The sequence below is a fragment of the Triticum aestivum genome, chromosome 5B, assembly GCF_018294505.1.
Source record: "Triticum aestivum cultivar Chinese Spring chromosome 5B, IWGSC CS RefSeq v2.1, whole genome shotgun sequence".
NCBI classification, from domain to species: Eukaryota; Viridiplantae; Streptophyta; class Magnoliopsida; order Poales; family Poaceae; genus Triticum; species Triticum aestivum.
Window position 1 is genome coordinate 265927577 of NC_057807.1, and position 22264 is coordinate 265949840.

The 22264-nt window shown below is 48.3% G+C and overlaps 2 protein-coding genes across 2 annotated transcripts; one reads left to right on the forward strand and one right to left on the reverse strand.

Annotated features, from left to right (window-relative positions):
* Nucleotides 1–4: 4 nt before the first annotated feature.
* LOC123111296 (protein sym-1) lies at nucleotides 5–3744 on the forward strand. Its single transcript, XM_044532052.1, has 8 exons — nucleotides 5–328; nucleotides 433–520; nucleotides 1327–1421; nucleotides 1512–1584; nucleotides 1688–1780; nucleotides 1868–1954; nucleotides 2097–2185; nucleotides 3428–3744. The coding sequence occupies exons 1-7, from the start codon at nucleotides 72–74 to the stop codon at nucleotides 2175–2177; spliced, it is 774 nt and encodes a 257-aa protein (XP_044387987.1). The 5' UTR covers nucleotides 5–71; the 3' UTR covers nucleotides 2178–2185; nucleotides 3428–3744.
* Nucleotides 3745–17504: 13760 nt separating this feature from the next.
* Nucleotides 17505–18262, reverse strand: LOC123115959 (calmodulin-binding protein 25). The gene has a single exon (XM_044536986.1). The coding sequence runs from the start codon at nucleotides 18212–18214 to the stop codon at nucleotides 17636–17638; it is 579 nt and encodes a 192-aa protein (XP_044392921.1). The 5' UTR covers nucleotides 18215–18262; the 3' UTR covers nucleotides 17505–17635.
* Between the last annotated feature and the right edge of the window lie 4002 nt (nucleotides 18263–22264).

A 22264-nucleotide genomic window follows, 5' to 3' on the forward strand; every position in this document is an offset into this window, starting at 1 on the left:
TCTTTGGCTCTGGAATTTTCTAGAACCCTAGCACGATTCCCAAAACCCAAAGCTCCTCCTCATCCTCTTCCATGGCGATGGCGTCCGCGCTCCCGCTCCTCCTCGGCCCCCGCCCCATCATCTCTCCGAGGCCCACTGCAACGGGCCGCTTCCTCTCCAGCTCCGCTCACCTGTCCACCGCCCCTGCCCCCGTCGAGCCCCTGAAGGGCGGCGGCCGCCTCGCGCGGCTCCAGACGCTCCACGCAGCCTCCTGCTGCAACTCCGCCCCCGCAGCAGCATCTGGAGGAGTGGAGGCGGCCCGGGCGAAGGGCTTGCAGCTCGTGGCCTGGTGATTCCGTTGGACCTCTTCTTCATTCCTTGGAAATTTTCCCGTGTGGGTTCTGATGCTTCAGTAGAATACTCACACTGGGTGTGTTGAAATGGCCGCGACAGGTACCTTCTGTCTCTTGACAAGCATCCGGTGGCGACCAAGGCTGTCACTTCTGCTGTGCTGACTCTGGCCGGGGACCTCATCTGCCAGGTTCGTTGATGCCAACGCTATTAGTTGCTGCCTTAGAGTGTGGTATTATGCAATGCAGCATGGGTTCGGTAGTCGTCAGTTGGTTAATTGCCGAGCCTTGGTTGCAAGATACGACCTCTTGTTCAGTTCTGTTTGGATCTTCTTGTACTAGTGAATGATTACCCCACCATTGACAATTCTTCAGGAACTAGATCAGTCAATGTAATATTGCACAAGAAAAAAGAGTCTGAATGTTAGACATGCTGAACGCAATTTAGTCACATGCATGTACCACCTCGGTCCAGGTTTATCGGGCCTCCTCGTATTTTGAGCCAAACTTTGACCATATGTAAAACTAACAAAATACAAATTATATGATATAAAAAGTATATTGCTTGATTTGTATTTGAAAGAGGTTTCCTATAGTATATTTTTTGTGACATACAATTACATTTTATTAGTTAAATTTATGGTCAAACTTTAGCCCAAAATAAAGAGGGCCTAATAAACCCGGACGGAGGTAATCGTAATGTAGTCTGGTAATGGCAAGGGGGAACTATTATTCATTCAAGAATGGACCAGTATCGCGATTTTGCCATATGTCTTGTATTGTAAATTATCTACATGTTTGCCTTCTATTCCATATATGTAGTTAAGTGCAGATGTAGTTTAGCACTAAAGAGAAAACCCACACTTTGTGCTGCGTGATGCATGCTTGTGTAAGTCTGATCATGCACGAGTACCATCCCTTCTTAGTTTTGATGTGAAATTTAGGACGAGCAGACGTGTAATTGACAACCCTTTATCTACTTTTTCTTTTGTTGAAGCTTGTAATTGATAAAGTGCCAGAGCTAGACCTGAAGAGAACATTTGTGTTCACGTTATTGGGACTTGTCCTGGTGGGGCCAACGTTGCATTTCTGGTAATCTTGTCTTGTCTATTCTGCAGAAATTATGGTGATCAGTAGTTAGTGTATATTCTTGTTTGATTGATAATTTGCCTCCATATGCAGGTACTTGTATTTGAGTAAATTAGTGACGATCAGCGGGACATCTGGTGTCATTTCTCGCCTGTTACTTGACCAGGTTTTCATCATTTCCTTCATATCCTGTTTTACCTTCTTGAGTTGTTTTTATGTCCATTGCATTCCTGTTTGACATGTTAATTTTTAATTGTCTCCTTGCCCAGTTCATCTTCTCTCCTGTTTTCATTGGTGTCTTCATGAGCTTACTCGTAACCTTGGAGGGAAAGCCATCTCTTGTAGTGCCAAAGCTTAAGCAGGTGAAAAGGATATCAACCCTCTCAAAACCCTTCCCTGACACTGTGTATGTGTCATTTACTGATGAAGAACATTTACAACTATTACAGGAGTGGTTCTCTTCATTGATCGCGAATTGGCAATTGTGGATACCGTTCCAGTTTTTGAATTTCTATTTTGTCCCACAGAAGCTCCAGGTCCAAAAAAGTTGCACATTTCGACAGTCTTTACTACAATGTTCAGTATATGTGAAATGAATTAGCTTAGCTATTTTCTGCCCCTTTATATAGTTTTGGCATGCTCTGAGTATTGCTCTCACCTAACTGCTGCTTTTTCCAGGTTCTTGCCGCTAATTTTGTAGCCCTTGCATGGAACGTGATTTTGTCATACAAAGCTCATAAGAAGGTTATCGCGGAGTAATCAAATAGGTAATCTTCAAATCTATGAGCCTAATTGGTTTGGTGCCAATAATTGGCATGCCAATTGTTGGCAAATCTAAAATTTGGCGCTTAATTGGTTTGCTACCAATTGGTTCTTGCCCACCTATCAAAAATTTGCCAATTTTTGGCAACTTTTGATTTTGCCAAATGTTGGCTTGCCAAATATTGGCAATGCCAAACTTTGGCAGCGAACCAATTAGCCTCTATATCTGTACATGTAACAGTCCTGCCTATAGTTCTTCAGTCCTGTTGCATAAATTTTGTTATCAAACAGTTTTTCAATTTTTTTTTATATATACAGTTTCACCACATAGTAACAAAAGTGCACTTTGTCTGCCTACTATTTCCAGTCAGCATAGCAGCCTTTTATCAATAACTGTGCAACAAGCAAATATTTCCTGAAACAAACTACTTTGACAACAGAAATTAGCCATGGCAGATATGAAATTTCTGTGGTAATTTTCATGGGAGAGACTTCTCCAAGAACATATCTTCGACGGTGTCTTTCCGGATCACTGTATGTGGTGACACTGCAATTCAATGCACTTTTGAGTTGAGGTGGCCATCTGTTATGATATCCAAGACTTTACTGCTTTGTTGCGAGCTAGCCGAGAATTTATTGCATGGGAGTTTCACAGACCCTAGTATGACAGACTTTTTCTTATCGGTTACTTAATCTGTTGGGTCAAGTCAGATGATGCCTCATGCCGATGTGGTTGAAGCAATTGCGTTTGTGGTCTTGCATTACTTGAGTTTTCCTTTTCCCTTTCTTTCCTTTTGACTGGTAATGTGTTGTGCACCAGTCAGTATCTTAGACTTAATTTCTGCCAGCCTTGAAAGCTACCTTGTGGACTTGTTGTAGAATGATTGTGACTTGATCTTCACAAAGTCAGACCTGTCAGCTTCAATAAAACTTTTGCTATTTAACATGATGCTGACTGGTGCTAAAGGTGCCTTTTGTTCTTTTGTACCTTGTGGCTGAGCTTAGAGGCAAAACGCAAGTGAGTAAATGAAACAGAGCATCTGCTCAAAACACTGTCCCTTTGACTTGTAAGTTTAGCATAGGACTATGACTCTCATTTTAAGCTGGTAATATAGGCGTGTGGTGCTGAAGTTCTTCTTGTGCAGAGTTTAGATATTTCTGTGCTTGGTGCTCCATCGCTTCTGCGCCGTTGATTAGCTTGTGCTTCTTACCTGATCTTTTTGCTGACACCGCACTTGTTGTTTCAGGTGAGAGAGTAGACTCTAGGGCGGGGTACCTAGCCGGTTGCAACATGTGGCGATGTAAGGCTGAAAGAATAAACCTACTATCAATTATCTTGGCGTCTCTTCTGTGTTATCCTACCGATGAAAAACTTGCTTAGTATTGTAAATTAATGTCCATCTTGTCTGTCGAGTGCAGCCCGCAATGCCGGTTAAGCATGCGTTGTATAATCTACATAACTGTTTGTGATGGGAGGTTGTTCTTGGTTTCCGCAGAATTACATAGTGTAAAATTCTGGTGTTCCTAGCAAATCAAAACTCAGGCCCCGGGGGTGTTATTGGCATGATGGTGTCGCAGTTGATCACCGATTCGCCGGCGGCCGACACGGGAGAGTTGGAAAAACTGCTGTGGTTGGGTGTTCCGATGGCGCACATCGCTTCACGGTGCTTCTTTGCCTCTGCTTCACTGATCCATCTATCCGTCGACTAGACATGGTCCTGAGTCTGCTTCACTGTCCGTAGGAACTTCGACCAAGGCTCCTGTGGCTGTGAATAACCGCAGATGACAGCCTCTCGAGCAGCTAACTTTGACTGAATAATTCTGAACCCCAGGTAAAGAAGATGATGAAAAGAAATGGCCGGAGTTTTGATTCAGTTGAGTTTTTGACAAGATTTCATTTGATTTGATTGGGTTAATGCATGACGTGAGGAATGAGTGTGTGTGAGGAGAGGTGGGGCAAAGACGAATCTACAACGGTTAATAGTAGAGATATGATATGTGTACGCTTGTTCGTATTGTAAAAGGAATCTTAGAGCAACTCCAACCATTGCCCTAAAAACCCGATGACTGTAAATTTTGGGGAAAGTTTACTGAGAGCAACTTTTGTCAGATTCCGTAGATTGCTTCCCCTAAATTTTGTTTTTTTCTTAAACTTTTCCATTAAACAAGTCTAGGGCCCGCAAGTCAGTGACACAGGCGAGCTGTGGCACGACGGGGAACGGGGAGGCGGTGGGATGGCACACTGGAGCTGCGGCTTGGCGTCGGGGTGGAGCGGAGGCATATGATGGGGCGGCGTGGTGGTGCGGCGGCGCACGAAGGCGAGCTGCGGCGGTCGTTCCAGGCGGTTACCTTGCCGCCAAAAGTTAATGAAAGCGAAACTTGTTCTAAACTAGAGGAAAGCTAAAGTTAAGTCCTGTAAATTTATTCCACGCTTACGGGATTTGTTAGAGATATTTTTTGGCCTAAACTTTTTTTTAATGGTTTTACGGGTACATTATCTGCTGGATGCAGGTGTGGTTCCGCTGCATTACTAGAATGGGTTTGACGACGGACCTATGCCCATCTATCGACTCAAGATTGGTGCAGTGGTGGACAGAAGCTAGAAAAAGAATAGATAAGCAATCTCGGAAAGGCTTTGACACTTTCGTGATGCTAATCTGTTGGACGCTATGGAAGCAAAGGAACGCGCGAGTATTCGGCACCGGAATGATCAAGAGCGAGTGGGAGACGGTGGATATGATCTTTGATGATCTGAGGACCTGGGCTAGAGAAGGAGCGTTTGGAGGACAACTTGTATTAGAGTAGTCGAGTAGAGCTAGGGAGTGGTGTGAAGGCTTGGTTAGGGTCAACTTGTGACACCTAGCTATAGCGCATATGTAATCTTTTGTACTCCCCGCCGTTTCATAATGTAAGATGTTTTTTGACACTACACTAAAGTCGAAAAACGTCTTACATTATGGAACGGAGGGTACATATTTTCTTCCTTTTATAAAGTTAAGGTATGTTATTAGCGTACCCTGAAAAAACTCCTTCGTGTCCTCAATAGTGTATGCAAGGCTCACTTTGTCCTGTGAAAATGCTAACACGGCAGGGCTGTGTGCTGGGTAGCAAACCGTACGTCCTCTTTAATCGCAAAGAGCACGGCTTCATAAACAGCATCACAGTTGCACTTGAAGCAAACCGTCAGTTTGAAGAGCCACCGGTAGGGCTGTGTACTGGGTAACAAACTGTGTCTCGGTAATATTTGCAGAGAAGCTAAGTTACTGACGTGATCATTGCGCAACGCTTGCGTCATTAGCAAGTGGGACCGAACATAACAGGAACAGGCGGCCGGCCGGCGGCCGGCAGGTTGGTCGTGAGGAAGCACGTGTGTGGGGAGGGTGCCAAAGTCCGACGAAAACAGTTTTAAGTCCTTTTCTCCGACTGTCGATAGTATCACGAGCAGCATAGGCACATGGATGCGAGAGGAAATTCCAACCGAGGCTAGAAGAGTCAACCGCGTGGCCGGGCCGGCCGGCGGCCAGCACAGGGCCCAACGCCGACCAACTCTGCTGCCCTGTCTGTGTCTTCCATGTATGCACTGTACCCGTACTCTCATCGAGGCCCCAGTTGTGTGAGTTACTACATGAATTCTCTTCTCTATCAATAGAACGTATCTTCTTCTCTTTCCCTTTTTTGGGTATTGTTTCAGGCAGACAAGGGGCGGTGACATGAAAGTGATTGTTTTGAGCATAAGGCAACTCCAGCGCACAACTCCAAAGAAACGTCTGTCTACACGACCTTGCCGGCAACACCACCAGCAGCCGGCAATACAGACAGCCTTCAAAATAAATAATTTTGTAGCCAGCAATACAGCCAGCGGCCTGCAACACAACCACCCTTTAAAATGAATATTTTTCTCGCCGGCACAAAGTCAGCGGCCGACACCAATGCCAGCCTCCAAAAAGGACGGCCACGGCCGAACAGACCACCTAGTTCAGCCCGTCGGCGTCCAACATCTCCTTCTGCCGGGCCTCGAACCAGCTCCTCGCCTTGTCGTTCATCTTGCTCAAGTCCACGCTCATGATCGCTAGCGCCACCTCCTTTGCTTTATTTGCGGCATTGGTGACCTCGATGTCGAGCTGCCTCTGCCTGGCCGCGGCATTGGCGGCCTCGATGTCGAGTTGCCTCTGCCGGGACGCCTCCTCCATGTCGATCTTCCTCCTCTTGGCCGCCTCCTCCATCTCAAGCTTCTTCGTTTGAAACTCGAGGTATTGCTTCATTTGCTCGTCCTTGCTTTGTCGCTTTTTCTCGTCCCTCACATCCTTTTGAGACATCATGCCGTGCAAAGTCTCATGCAACGCAATGGATGACCCATCACGCTTATCGTCCACCATAGAGTTGGTCTTGCCCCTCGGTCTCTTCAACGCCTCACCATCTCCACCTCCCGCCAACACGGTGTTGGGGAACGTTGCAGAAAACAAAAAATTTCCTACTCGTTTCACCAAGATCATCTAGGAGTTCATCTAGCAACGAGTGATTAGATGCATCTACATACCTTTGTAGATCGCGCACGGAAGCGTTCAAAAGAACGGTGATGATGTAGTCGTACTCGACGTGATCCAAATCACCGATGACCAGCGCCGAACGGACGACACCTCCGCGTTCAACACACGTACGGGACGGGAGACGTCTCCTCCTTCTTGATCCAGCAAGGGGGGAGGAGAGGTTGATGAAGATCCAGCAGCACGACGGCGTGGTGGTGGATGCAGGGCGTCACAGCAGCAGGGCTTCGCCGAGACTACGAGGGAGAGACGTAACGGGGGGAGATGGAGGCGCCAGGGGCTGGTGTGAAATCCCTCCTCTCCCCCCACTATATATAGGGGTGCCATGGGGGGGGGGGCGCCGGCCCTAGTAGATGAGATCTACTAGGGGGGGGGGGGGCGGCGGCCAAGGGGAGGTTTCCCTCCCCCCAAGGCACCTAGGGGTGCCTTCCACCACATGGACTCTTCCATGGTGGAAACCCTAGGCGCATGGGCCTACAGGGGCTGGTGCCCTTGGCCCATCTAGGCCAAGACGCACCCCCTACAGCCCATGTGGCCCCCCGGGACAGGTGGCCCCACCCGGTGGACCCCCGGGACCCTTCCGGTTGTCCCGGTACAATACCGATAACCCCAAAACTTGTCCCGATGCCCGAAACAGCACTTCATATATATAATTCTTTACCTCCGGACCATTCCGGAACTCCTCGTGACGTCCGGGATCTCATCCGGGACTCCGAACAACATTCGGGTTTCTGCATATACATATCTTCATAACCCTAGCGTCACCGAACCTTAAGTGTGTAGACCCTACGGGTTCGGCAGACAAGCAGACATGACCGAAACGACTCTCCGGTCAATAACCAACAGCGGGATCTGGATACCCATGTTGGCTCCCACATGCTCCACGATAATCTCATCGGATAAACCACGATGTCGAGGATTCAATCAATCCCGTATGCAATTCCCTTTGTCTATCGATATGTTACTCGCCCGAGATTCGATCGTCGGTATCCCAATACCTCGTTCAATCTCGTTACCGGCAAGTCACTTTACTCGTACCGTAATGCATGATCCCGTGACCAGACACTTGGTCACTTTGAGCTCATTATGATGATGCATTACCGAGTGGGCCCAGTGATACCTCTCCGTCATACGGAGTGACAAATCCCAGTCTTGATCCATGTCACCCAACAGACACTTTCGGAGATACCCGTAGTCTACCTTTATAGTCACCCAGTTACGTTGTGACGTTTGGCATACCCAAAGCACTCCTACGGTATCCGGGAGTTACACAATCTCATGGTCTAAGGAAAAGATACTTTGACATTGGAAAACTCTAGCAAACGAACTATACGATCTTGTGCTATGTTTAGGATTGGGTCTTGTCCATCACATCATTCTCCCAATGATGTGATCTCGTTATCAATGATATCCAGTGTCCATAGTCAGGAAACCATGACTATCTGTTGATCAACGAGCTAGTCAACTAGAGGCTCACTAGGGACATGTTGGTGTCTGTTATTCACACATGTATTACGATTTCCGAATAACACAATTATAGCATGAATAAAGACAATTATCATGAACAAGGAAATATAATAATAATGCTTTTATTATTGCCTCTAGGGCATATTTCCAATAGTCTCCCACTTGCACTAGAGTCAATAATCTAGTTACATTGTGATGAATCGAACACCCATGGAATTCTGGTGTTGATCATGTTTTGCTCTAGGGAGAGGTTTAGTCAACGGATCTGCTATATTCAGGTCCGTATGTACTTTACAAATCTCTATGTCTCCATCTTGAACATTTTCACGAATGGAGTTGAAGCGACGCTTGATGTGCCTTGTCTTCTTGTGAAACCTGGGCTCCTTGGCAAGTGCAATAGCTCCAGTGTTGTCACAGAAGAGCTTGATCGGCCCCGACGCATTGGGTATGACTCCTAGGTCGGTGATGAACTCCTTCACCCATATTGCTTCATGTGCTGCCTCCGAGGCTGCCATGTACTCCGCTTCACATGTAGATCCCGCCACGACGCTTTGCTTGCAACTGCACCAGCTTACTGCCCCACCATTCAAAATATACACATATCCGGTTTGTGACTTAGAGTCATCCAGATCTGTGTCGAAGCTAGCGTCGACGTAACCCTTTACGACGAGCTCTTCGTCACCTCCATAAACGAGAAACATTTCCTTAGTCCTTTTCAGGTACTTCAGGATATTCTTGACCGCTGTCCAGTGTTCCTTGCCGGGATTACTTTGGTACCTTCCTACCAAACTGACGGCAAGGTTAACATCAGGTCTGGTACACAGCATGGCATACATAATAGAACCTATGGCTGAGGCATAGGGGATGACGCTCATCTCTTCTATATCTTCTGCCGTGGTCGGACATTGAGCTGAGCTCAATTTCACACCTTGTAACACAGGCAAGAACCCCTTCTTGGATTGATCCATATTGAACTTCTTCAATATCTTATCAAGGTATGTGCTTTGTGAAAGACCTATGAGGCATCTTGATCTATCTCTATAGATTTTGATGCCTAATATATAAGCAGCTTCTCCAAGGTCCTTCATTGAAAAACTTTTATTAAAGTAGGCCTTGATGCTGTCCAAGAGTTCTATATCATTTCCCATCAAAAGTATGTCATCTACATATAATATGAGAAATGCTACAGAGCTCCCACTCACTTTCTTGTAAACGCAGGCTTCTCCATAAGTCTGTGTAAACCCAAACGCTTTGATCATCTCATCAAAGCGAATGTTCCAACTCCGAGATGCTTGCACCAGCCCATAAATCGAGCGTTGGAGCTTGCACACTTTGTCAGCATTCTTAGGATCGACAAAACCTTCCGGCTGCATCATATACAATTCTTCCTTAAGGAAACCATTAAGGAATGCCGTTTTGACGTCCATTTGCCATATTTCGTAATCATAGAATGCGGCAATTGCTAACATGATTCGGACGGACTTCAGCTTCGCTACCGGTGAGAAAGTCTCATTGTAGTCAACCCCTTGAACTTGTCGATAACCCTTAGCGACAAGCCGAGCTTTATAGATGGTCACATTACCATCCGCGTCTGTCTTCCTCTTTAAGATCCATTTATTTTCTATGGCTCGCCACTCAACGGGCAAGTCAGTCAAAGTCCATACTTTGTTTTCATACATGGATCCTATCTCGGATTTCATGGCTTCTAGCCATTTGTCGAAATCCGGGCCCGCCATCGCTTCTTCATAGTTCGAAGGTTCACCGTTGTCTAACAGCATGATTTCCAAGACAGGGTTGCCGTACCACTCTGGTGTGGAACATGTCCTTGTGGACCTTCTAATTTCAGCAGGGGCTTGATCAGAAGTATCTTGATCATTGTCATTAACTTCCTCTCTAGTCGGTGCAGGCACCTCAGGAACATTTTCTTGAGTTGCGCCATTTTCCGGTTCAAGAGGTAATACTTCATCAAGCTCTGCTTTCCTCCCACTTACTTCTTTCGAGAGAAACTCTTTCTCTTGAAAGGACCCATTCTTGGCAACAAAGATCTTGCCTTCGGATCTGAGGTAGAAGGTGTACCCAATAGTTTCTTTTGTGTATCCTATGAAGATGCATTTTTCCAACTTGGGTTCGAGCTTTTCAGGTTGAAGTTTCTTGACATAAGCATCGCATCCCCAAACTTTTAGAAACGACAGCTTAGATTTCTTCCCAAACCATAATTCATACGGTGTCGTCTCAACGGATTTTGACGGAGCCCTATTTAAAGTGAATGCGGCAGTCTCTAAAGCATAGCCCCAAAAGGATAGCGGTAAATCGGTAAGAGACATCATAGATCGCACCATATCTAATAGAGTGCGATTACGACGTTCGGACACACCATTACGCTGAGGTGTTCCAGGCGGCGTGAGTTGTGAAACTATTCCACATTTTTTTAAGTGTGTGCCAAACTCGTGACTCAAGTATTCTCCTCCACGATCTGATCGTAGAAACTTGATTTTCCTGTCACGTTGATTTTCAACCTCACTCTGAAATTCCTTGAACTTTTCAAAGGTTTCAGACTTGTGTTTCATTAAGTAGATATACCCATACCTACTTAAATCATCAGTGAGGGTGAGAACATAACGATAGCCACCGCGAGCCTCAACACTCATTGGACCGCACACATCAGTATGTATGATTTCCAATAAGTCGGTTGCTCGCTCCATTGTTCCTGAGAACGGAGTCTTGGTCATTTTACCCATAAGGCACGGTTCGCATGTGTCAAATGATTCATAATCAAGAGACTCTAAAAGTCCATCAACATGGAGCTTCTTCATGCGTTTGACACCTATGTGACCAAGGCGGCAGTGCCACAGGTATGTGGGACTATCATTATCAACCTTACTTCTTTTGGTACTCACATTATGAACATGTGTAGCATCACGTTCGAGATTCATAAAGAATAAACCATTCACCATAGGAGCATGACCATAAAACATATCTCTCATAAAAATGGAACAACCATTATTCTCAGATTTAAAAGAGTAGCCATCTCGAATTAAACGAGATCCCGATACAATGTTCATGCTCAAAGCTGGCACTAAATAACAATTATTAAGGTTTAAAACTAATCCCGAAGGGAGATGCAGAGGTAGCGTGCCGACGGCGACCACATTGACCTTGGAACCATTCCCGACGCGCATCGTCACCTCGTCCTTTGCCAGTTTCCGCTTATTCCGCAGCCCCTGCTTTGAGTTACAAATGTGAGCAACTGCACCGGTATCAAATACCCAGGAGCTACTACGGGCACTAGTAAGGTACACATCAATTACATGTATATCACATATACCTTTTGTTTTGCCGGCCTTCTTATCCGCTAAGTACTTAGGGCAGTTCCGCTTCCAGTGACCGCTTCCCTTGCAATAAAAGCACTCAGTCTCGGGCTTGGGTCCATTCTTTGGCTTCTTCCCGGCAGCTTGCTTGCCGGGCGCGGCAACCTCCTTGCCGTCCTTCTTGAAGTTCTTTTTACCCTTGCCTTTATTGAACTTAGTGGTTTTATTGACCATCAACACTTGATGTTCCTTCCTGACTTCTACCTCTGCTGATTTCAGCATAGCAAATACTTCAGGAATGGTCTTTTCCATCCCCTGCATATTGAAGTTCATCACAAAGCTCTTGTAGCTTGGTGGAAGCGACTGGAGGATTCTGTCAATGACTGCATCATCCGGGAGATTAACTCCCAGCTGAGTCAAGCGGTTATGCAACCCAGACATAGTGAGTATGTGCTCACTGACAGAACTGTTTTCCTCCATCTTACAGCTGAAGAATTTGTCGGAGACTTCATATCTCTCGACCCGGGCATGAGCTCGAAAAACCATTTTCAGCTCTTCGAACATCTCATATGCTTCATGTCTCTCAAAACGCTTTTGGAGCCCCGGCTCTAGGCTGTAAAGCATGCCGCACTGAACGAGGGAGTAGTCATCGGAACGTGCCTGCCAAGCGTTCATAACATCTTGTTCTGCAGGGAGAACGGGTGCGTCACCAAGCGGTGCTTGTAGGACATAATCTTTCTTGGCAGCTATGAGGATGATCCTCAAGTTCCGGACCCAGTCCGTATAGTTGCTGCCATCGTCTTTCAGCTTGGTTTTCTCTAGGAACGCGTTGAAGTTGAGGACTACGTTGGCCATTTAATCTACAAGACATATTGTAAAATATTTAGACTAAGTTCATGATAATTAAGTTCAACTAATCAAATTATTAATGAACTCCCACTTAGATTAGACATCCCTCCAGTCATCTAAGTATTACATGATCCGAGTTTAACTAGACCATGTCCGATCATCATGTGAGACGGACTAGTCAACGTCGGTGAACATCTTCATGTTGATCGTATCTTCTATACGACTCATGCTCGACCTTTCGGTCTTCTGTGTTCCGAGGCCATGTCTGTACATGCTAGGCTCGTCAAGTTAACCTAAGTGTTTGCATGTGTAAATCTGTCTTACACCCGTTGTATGTGAACGTCTGAATAAAACACCCGATCATCACGTGGTGTTTTGAAACAGCGAACTGTCGCAACGGTGCACAGTTAGGGGGAACACTTCTTGAATTTATTGTGAGGGATCATCTTATTTACTACCGTCGTTCTAAGTAAACAAGATGCAAAACATGATAAACATCACATGCAATCAAATAATAAACGTGACATGATATGGCCAATATCACATAGCTCCTTTGATCTCCATCTTGGGGCTCCATGATCATCTTGTCACCGGCTTGACACCATGATCTCCATCATCATGATCTCCATCATCGTGTCTCCATGAAGTTGCTCGCCAACTATTACTTCTACTACTATGGCTAACGCGTTTAGCAATAAAGTAAAGTAATTTATATGGCGTTTCTCGATGACACGCAGGTCATAAAAAGAATAAAGACAACTCCTATGGCTCCTGCCGGTTGTCATACTCATCGACATGCAAGTCGTGAATCCTATTACAATAGCATGAACATCTCATACATCACATATAGATCATTCATCATTCATCACAACTTTGGCCATATCATATCACAAACCACTTGCTGCAAAAACAAGTTAGACGTCCTCTAATTGTTGTTGCAAGTTTTACGTGGCTGAATTAGGGTTCTAGCAAGAACATTTTCTTACCTACGTTATAGCCACAACGTGATTTGTCAACTTCTATTTACCCTTCATAAGGACCCTGTTCATCGATTCCGCTCCAACTAAAGTGAGAGAGACAGACACCCGCCAGCCACCTTATGCAACTAGTGCATGTTAGTCGGTGGAACCGGTCTCACGTAAGCGTACGTGTAAGGTTGGTCCGGGCCGCTTCATCCCACAATACCGCTGAAGCAAGAAAGGACTAGTAACGGCAAGAAAGTTGACAAATCTACGCCCACAACAAATTGTGTTCTACTCGCGCAAGAAGAACTACGCATAGACCTAGCTCATGATGCCACTGTTGGGGAACGTTGCAGAAAACAAAAATTTTCCTACTCGTTTCACCAAGATCATCTAAGAGTTCATCTAGCAACGAGTGATTAGATGCATCTACATACCTTTGTAGATCGCGCACGGAAGCGTTCAAAAGAACGGTGATGATGTAGTCGTACTCGACGTGATCCAAATCACCGATGACCAGCGCCGAACGGACGGCACCTCCGCGTTCAACACACGTACGGGACGGGAGACGTCTCCTCCTTCTTGATCCAGCAAGGGGGGAGGAGAGGTTGATGAAGATCCAGCAGCACGACGGCGTGGTGGTGGATGCAGGGCGTCACAGCAGCAGGGCTTCGCCGAGACTACGAGGGAGAGACGTAACGGGGGGAGATGGAGGCGCCAGGGGCTGGTGTGAAATCCCTCCTCTCCCCCCACTATATATAGGGGTGCCATGGGGGGGGGGGGGCGCCGGCCCTAGTAGATGAGATCTACTAGGGGGGCGGCGGCCAAGGGGAGGTTTCCCTCCCCCCCAAGGCACCTAGGGGTGCCTTCCACCACATGGACTCTTCCATGATGGAAACCCTAGGCGCATGGGCCTATAGGGGCTGGTGCCCTTGGCCCATCTAGGCCAAGGCTCACCCCCTACAGCCCATGTGGCCCCCCGGGACAGGTGGCCCCACCCGGTGGACCCCCGGGACCCTTCCGGTGGTCCCGGTACAATACCGATAACCCCAAAACTTGTCCCGATGCCCGAAACAGCACTTCATATATATAATTCTTTACCTCCGGACCATTTCGGAACTCCTCGTGACGTCCGGGATCTCATCCGGGACTCCGAACAACATTCGGGTTTCTGCATATACATATCTTCATAACCCTAGCGTCACCGAACCTTAAGTGTGTAGACCCTACGGGTTCGGGAGACAAGCAGACATGACCGAGACGACTCTCCGGTCAATAACCAACAGCGGGATCTGGATACCCATGTTGGCTCCCACATGCTCCACGATGATCTCATCGGATGAACCACGATGTCGAGGATTCAATCAATCCCGTACGCTATTCCCTTTGTCTATCGATATGTTACTCGCCCGAGATTCGATCGTCGGTATCCCAATACCTCGTTCAATCTCGTTACCGGCAAGTCACTTTACTCGTACCGTAATGCATGATCCCGTGACCAGACACTTGGTCACTTTGAGCTCATTATGATGATGCATTACCGAGTGGGCCCAGTGATACCTCTCCGTCATACGGAGTGACAAATCCCAGTCTTGATCCATGTCACCCAACAGACACTTTCGGAGATACCCGTAGTCTACCTTTATAGTCACCCAGTTACGTTGTGACGTTTGGCATACCCAAAGCACTCCTACGGTATCCGGGAGTTACACGATCTCATGGTCTAAGGAAAAGATACTTTGACATTGGAAAACTCTAGCAAACGAACTATACGATCTTGTGCTATGTTTAGGATTGGGTCTTGTCCATCACATCATTCTCCCAATGATGTGATCTCGTTATCAATGACATCCAGTGTCCATAGTCAGGAAACCATGACTATCTGTTGATCAACGAGCTAGTCAACTAGAGGCTCACTAGGGACATGTTGGTGTCTGTTATTCACACATGTATTATGATTTCTGGATAACACAATTATAGCATGAATAAAGACAATTATCATGAACAAGGAAATATAATAATAATGCTTTTATTATTGCCTCTAGGGCATATTTCCAACACACGGCAGTCTTCTTGCCTCTCTTCCTTTGAAGTTCACGGTATTGATCTTTGAACTAAGGGTAATTGTTGATGAGCGTCCAACAATGCGTAAGAGTGAATGACTTGTCATTGTGCCAGGCCTTGAATGCTTTCAAAGATTGAAATGCCTACATGATCAACAAGAATTGAACATGCAAACATATAGAAGGCCGAAAGTCATGGCCGTAGCAACGAAAAGATAAGAGACCATACCATGTCCCCAATGCCGAGACCACTCACGGGACATGCTTGTTGCATTCTTGTTGGATGAACAATCACCTCTTTTGAATTGAGGTGATGCCACGGTCGCTCGTAAATTGGTAGGGCGAAAACAACTTTCTTTCATGGAATGTTTTGTGAACTCTTGTCCAAAAAACAAGCCCGTTTTGTTGCGCACTGGTCCTCGGATCTTGGCCAATCTCCATCCAACTTTGGCAAATCAACTTGTCCTCCTCTTGTGAGTATGATCCCGTACGAATGCTCTTCTTCCTTCTTTATGCTTCCACTCTTTGTGCTTCCTTCTTCTTCATCACCATCACCTTCGCAATAGATGTCATCATCTTCATGCCACAAGTCACCATGGTCGTACTCAGCATGGTCATGGGCCTCAATGTCTTCATCGGCAACGTACTGGCCGCGACCATCCTGACTCTGGGTCTCCTCGGGATCGTAGGCATCGCCATGCCCACCCATCTGGAAGGCCTCGCCATGGCCCTCGTAGATGACATCCTCCATGAACTGGTTGTAGTAGGGGTCGTCGACCGTTGGTGTTGGTGTTGGCATTTCGTCGAACGGGACGCGGGGCGGCGGCATGGTGGCCATAGACGTCGGCCGTGCTTGCTTTCTTTGCATCTCAACGGACGGCCGGCCGCCGCTGCTGGACCCCGGCGTGACGTTGAGGTCGATGACGGCCGAGGGGCGCGGGCTGGACGGCGCGATCACGCCAACGTTCGGCGACCCCGAGAAACGGGTCTGGCCTTCGCACCTTGCCGGAGGAAAACAGGGCGACAAAGACGTGGTCCGCGACGTCGGCGAGGGGCACTGCGGAGGTCGGGCGACCACGAGCCTGTGCTCGCTGGGCCGACGTGCGCTGGCGAGAAACTCGCTGGACGGCGAATCGCAAGCATGAGGAGGGCCATGCGTTTTGTTGATGATGTCCTCCTTCTCGTCGACGTCGACCTTGCGCCGCGCGACCTCCAACGCAGCGCGCTCGACGGCGAACTTGGCTGCGGCGTTCTTGCCCTTGACGACCGCCCTCCGGTTCTTCTTCTTGGCCAATTCCGCGTCCATCTTTGCGAGCTCTGCCGGCGTGGCTTCCGACCTAGGCTTCTTCGGACCCTTGGCCGCCGCCTTCTTCACCTTTCCGGGCGGGTCAGCGGCCTAGCCGCTGGAATTCGGCGGGGCATCGGCCATGGTGGGAAGGTGGTGGGCGGGACGTGGGAGAGGGTTTGGGGGGAAATGGCACGAAATGAGGCGCCGGGCGGGTGCTTTGTGCCACTGACGGGCGGGCCAGGGAAGGATAAGCGCACGTGTCTCGCCCGTCTGCGCGTTTTCACCTTAAAAGCGGCCCAAACTTAGGCCGGTGATGGGTCGAAAGCGGTCAGAAAACGGATAAAAGTCCATTTACGCCCACACGCTGGACCGTTTGGTATGTCCGTTTTGAGCCAAAACAGACGCACCGGGACAGGATGGCTGGCTGGCGCGGTGGAGTTGGCCTAAGTGCTAGCCGATTTCACAGGTTATGGTAGATTATTGAAGCGAAGGGCTGATGCACGTGACGTACTACGTCTCAGTCGTATTTGGCTTCATCTCGACGTGTCGTAGGGTCTAAGTAGCATTACATGCTCCCCCTGCTTTATAATTAATGGCTGCTTTGGCGCACTAATCACTCAGCTGGTTAATTGCGCTGAATGCACTGAGCACCCAACAAAAGACGGTTGATCTTGACCCGACCGGAAGAGAATATGGTTGGTGAAGACAAGACGGGTTTGAGAGTAGGAAAAGAGAAGAAACAATCCATGTCCTCGATTCTGAATTCTGCTCCTAGAGCAAAGAGAATATCTATGATGAAACTGAAACCCGTCCAGAGAGACACAGCATGAGTCAATCACAACATAAACGGAATAATTAAGCTCAGATTAACAACAAGACGAACACATATATGGTTGCCAACAATCAAGCTCTAGTCACAACCAGAAGGCAGAAGCACCATGCATATGTGCGCAGAGAGGGCAGAGCGGGTGGGTTCAGAGAAGATCCCACGACTCTAAGGTCGGGAAACCACAGTTGCTGCTGCTGCCGCTAGTGCTGTCCAGCGGGAGGGACCCGTCGCGAGACGTCGGCGGTGGCATCAGGATCGCATCCGTCCGCGCGGTGGACGGCCTCGCCCTGCACCCGCCGAGCAGGAACGCCGACGTGTCCAGCGTCGGCAGCAGCAGCGCCCCGCCGGCCGACGAAGGCGCTGCGCGGGCGGCGAGCGCGGGGAGAAGGGGCCCCTCCGTCTGCTGCTGGGCCGGCGGGAGGAGGAGTTCGTCGGCGCCCGTGACCTGGTGCACCATGCGGCGGAACTCCGCGGGGTCGGCGCTGATGTAGGTCGTGGGCAGCCGCCGCGACGGGCGCGGCCGCCGCCTGGCGACGCGGCGCGCGGGTCTGTGCTGCTGGTGCGCCGCCGGCGCGTGCGCCGCGGCGGGGACGGACGCGAGATCCTCGTAGTCGAAGGGCAACAGGTGGCCGCGTTGGGCCGTGAGGAGCTGCTGCCACGGTGACGCCGAGGGCGAGGATGCGTAGGCGGAGGAGTCCATGTGCTGCATGGCCGTGAGCATCATGCGTGTGTGATGTGAGAGCTAGCTAGGCTGCGTTTGCTTGCTGTTGCTGCGGCCGTGGCTTGAACTGAGAGGAAGAAGGCTCGCAGGATTGATATAGAGAGAGGAAGGATGACGTGGGTGTGGACGGGCCGATGGGCTCGGTGGTCAGCGAGCGCGCTGACCTGTGGGTCCAGACTGTCAGGTACACCCGGGTCTGCAATTTCTGCTACGTGGCAATGAGAAGGGAGGCATGGGGTTCCTCACGATGACCGGCGATGCACCAAGAAGAATCAGAGTATGTGACCAGAGTCGAACTTGTGTTGATGCCTTGATGGTGTGTTGGGAACAGCTTTGGAAGCGCAGCGGCGCTCTCTCCCCTCGCTCCGTGCGAGCGCAGATGGAGGAAACGCTCGGCAAGCTGGACATCTCCAAGGAGGAGGCGACACCCCTGGTGATCGACGACGCCAACGACGATGCTCTGACAAAGTGGCTGCTAGCAGGGAAGGTTTTGCAACGCAATCTTCTTCACATCCAGACGATCTGCAATGCCCTTCACCCTGCTTGGGGAAACCCTAGGGGCCCGACTTTCCGCCCACTAGGAGAGAATATGTTTGATGCTGAGTTTGAATCCAAGCGAGATCGAGACCGTGTTTGGGAAGGAGCACCCTGGCACATCAGCAAAAACGCGGTGATCTTGGAGTATTTTGAAGAACACATCCAGCCTTTTGAGCTCAAGTTTGGCCGGCTGCCAGTCTGGGTAAGGGTAGTTAATCTACCATATAACTTGAGGAACGACACACGGGGCTTGGCGATAGCCCGACAAATTGACGAGCACACATCCATCGTCCAAATTGATCCGGTGGGGGGCTTCTTGAGAGCGAGAGTCGCTATTGATGTGCTCAAACCCCTCTGTAGATGGATTGTCATTGAATCAACCAAGAGAGACAAGGTGGACTGCTATGACATCGAGTATGAACAGATCCCCCGCTTTTGCTTCTCTTGTGGAAGATTGGGCCACTTCGGTCTCTTCTGTCCCACTCCAGGGACACGGGATGCTAATGGTGATCTTCCCTTCAAGGCTAGCCTTCGGGCTGCTGAGGAACGGAAGAAAGGTTTTTCTGGTGAGAACTCGACAAAGGAAAAGCAATATACGCAGCGCAGCACACGTGAATCACGTTCGTCAAGCTCCAAGCAGAAGGAGGGGGTCGAGGTGACGTTCCCAGCCAAGAATCAAGTCCAGAACAAGAGGAAAGGAGGGCCACTGATCCAAGTCTACCGAAAAGTGGCGCCCACTCCTCTGGCCATTACAGAGAAAGGAGAAGGGCCTGTGAGCACATATGGTGTGCTGGGTTCGGCTCCAGAGAGAGAGAGACTTAAAACTTGGGTGATATATTTGTTGAGAGAGAACCAAAGAAGAAGAAACCGACACCACCAATGTCTGAATCCTCGGCAGCGGCTGCTAGTCAGCGTTGCCCGTCGCAATGAGTACTATCAGTTGGAACTGTCGGGGGCTTGGGAACCCCTAGAAAGTTCGAGAGCTTCGCAAGGTTGTGAAGCAAGAAGGTCCCGCCCTTCTGTTCGTAATGGAGACCAAAATCAAGGGCAAAAGGGTGGAAGAATTGAAATTTTCTTTAGGCTTTTCTGGTTGTTTTGCCATCGATAGTGATGGGCTTAGTGGTGGTATTGGCCTGTTTTGGTCAAAAGATGTTGAAGTCAAGTTGGAAAATTACAATCGGTCACACATTGATGTATCGGTTGAGAAAGACAATAAAACTTGGCGTTTCACTGGTTTCTGCGGAGAGCCATGGGTGGAAAATAGACACCACAACTGGCATTTTCTTAGCACTTTATTTGTTGTCCCGCATGGCGCATGGATCTGCATGGGAGATTTTAACAAGACAATGTAGGCAGACGAGCACTTCAGTGTCAATGCTAGGCCGGAGCCCCACATGAGAGCATTCCGGGATGCGGTTGATGACTGTTCCCTACAGGATTTGGGATGGAGAGGTATACCCTATACATGGGATAATCGGCAGGCCGGATCGACAAACATAAAGGCTCGCCTTGATCGGGCCCTTGCTAACGGCCGATTTTTGAATATGTTCCAATACATTGCTATCAAGCATATCAGCAGCGTGGAATCAGATCATTGTTATGTTGCAGTTGAGTTCAGAACTAGCATGGCTAATCACTAGCCTCAAGCCCAACGGAGTTTCATATATGAAACGTTTGGCAGTCCCATGGTCAGTATGACTAGATTGTACGCGATTTGTGGCATGCGGGGGTTGGTCGAGGAGGCTTGCAGGGCGTCGTGCATGCGCTGGCAGTCGTCCAACAGGATCTGGTGCCTGGGGTGAGCGAGAATTCAGAAACTTATCAAAGAAAGTACGCAAGCTACGGAAGCGCCTAGAACATCTAAGGAGCGTCTCAATGGGTCGAGGGCCTACGGAGGAAGAGCTCGTTCTTGCAGCGCAACTGCGAGAAGCCATGAGACAGGAAGAAATCTGGCTTACGCAAAGATCGCGAGTGCTTTGGTTACGGGAGGGAGATCACAATACTGGTTATTTTCAAGCTCAAGCCGCTCATCATCGTAAAGGAATCAACCGAATCACTTATCTGGAGAACATACATGGTCGGATTTTGCAAGACCCGGAGGAGGTGAAGAAGGAAATCAGTGACTTCTATCACGCCTTGTATCATACACTAGGCTTCAACTTGATGCAAAAATTACTAAACTGTGTGCAACTGAGTGTCACTAATCAAATGAACGACCATGTCAACAAACCATATGTTGCGGAAGAAGTAAAGAAGGCTCTATTTGACATGGCACCGTCAAAGACCCCGGGGGTCGACGGGTTCACACAGGTTTTTATCAACGACATTGGGAAGTTCTTGGAGAGAACATCACAGTGGCCGTCCTGGAGTTTTTGAACGGAGGGGAATTACCATTGGGACTGAATGACACATCCATAACTTTGATCCCAAAGGTACGACATCCACAAAAATATCTCAATTCCGACCAATTGCCTTATGCCCTGTTCTATACAAGATTGCAGTCAAAGCAATTGCCAATAGAGTCTGAGGGATTTTGGATGAGGTGATTGGAGAAGATCAAAGTGCATTTGTTCCGGGACGATTAATCATGGATAAATGTACTTGTGGAGTACAAAAGCATTCATGCGATCAAAAGACGCAAGAAAGGCAAGAATGCATGTTGCGCGGTGAAGCTTGATATGCTCAAGGCCTATGACAGAATGGAATGGCACTATCTCGAAGCGATGCTACTTAAGTTGGGTTTCGGTGATAACTTTGTTCACTTAATCATGAAGTGTGTGACCTCGGTGAGGTTCACAATCATGGAAAATGGAGAGCTTCTCCCCTACTTCACTCCTTCGAGGGGGCTCCATCAAGGATGTCCCATGTCGCCATACTTGTTTTTTGTTTTGTGCCCAGGGCTTTACTTCACTTCTGAATAATTTTGGCGGTGCATACATTGATAGAGGCATCATGGTGAGTCCGCATGCACCTTGGGTTAATCGTCTTCTATTTGTTGACGACAGCTTAATATTTCTTAGTGCAAAAACCCAAAGTATAGAGAGGCTTAATGAGATTATTCGGATATATGCTGAATGTTCTAGACAGGCGGTAAATTGGGAGAAAAGCTCCATCTACTTCAGTGGCAATATGAGACAACCCCTACGACAGACTATTAAACAGTCTCTCGGGATTCATGTAGAAGCATTTTCAGAACGCTACCTGGGACTCCCAACTGCTATTGGTAGAATCACGAGTGGGACATTTGTTCATATGATGGATAGATGTCGTGATAAAATGCGAGGCTGGTCAGAGCGGAACATGGCTTGCGCTGCGAGAGAGGTTCTCAAGACAATTATCCAGTCTATTCCAACTTTCAGCATGAGTTGTTTCCTTCTAACAAAAAAGGTGTGCAAGAGTGTTACTTCACGCATGGCAAAATATTGGTGGGGGAGCTCAATTGACAAGCGTTCTCTCCATTGGCTATCATGGAACAAACTTGCGACACCAAAGGTGAAGGGCGGCATGGGTTTCCAA

Excerpts from the sequence above, each read along its gene's own strand:
- LOC123111296 (XM_044532052.1), top strand. The coding sequence starts at position 72 with ATGGCGATGGCGTCCGCGCTCCCGCTCCTCCTCGGCCCCCGCCCCATC. Across the intron at positions 1,422-1,511 it reads GGGCCAACGTTGCATTTCTG|GTACTTGTATTTGAGTAAAT; the intron begins GTAATCTTGTCT and ends CTCCATATGCAG. Across the intron at positions 1,955-2,096 it reads TTGTCCCACAGAAGCTCCAG|GTTCTTGCCGCTAATTTTGT; the intron begins GTCCAAAAAAGT and ends TGCTTTTTCCAG.
- LOC123115959 (XM_044536986.1), bottom strand. The coding sequence starts at position 18,214 with ATGATGCTCACGGCCATGCAGCACATGGACTCCTCCGCCTACGCATCC.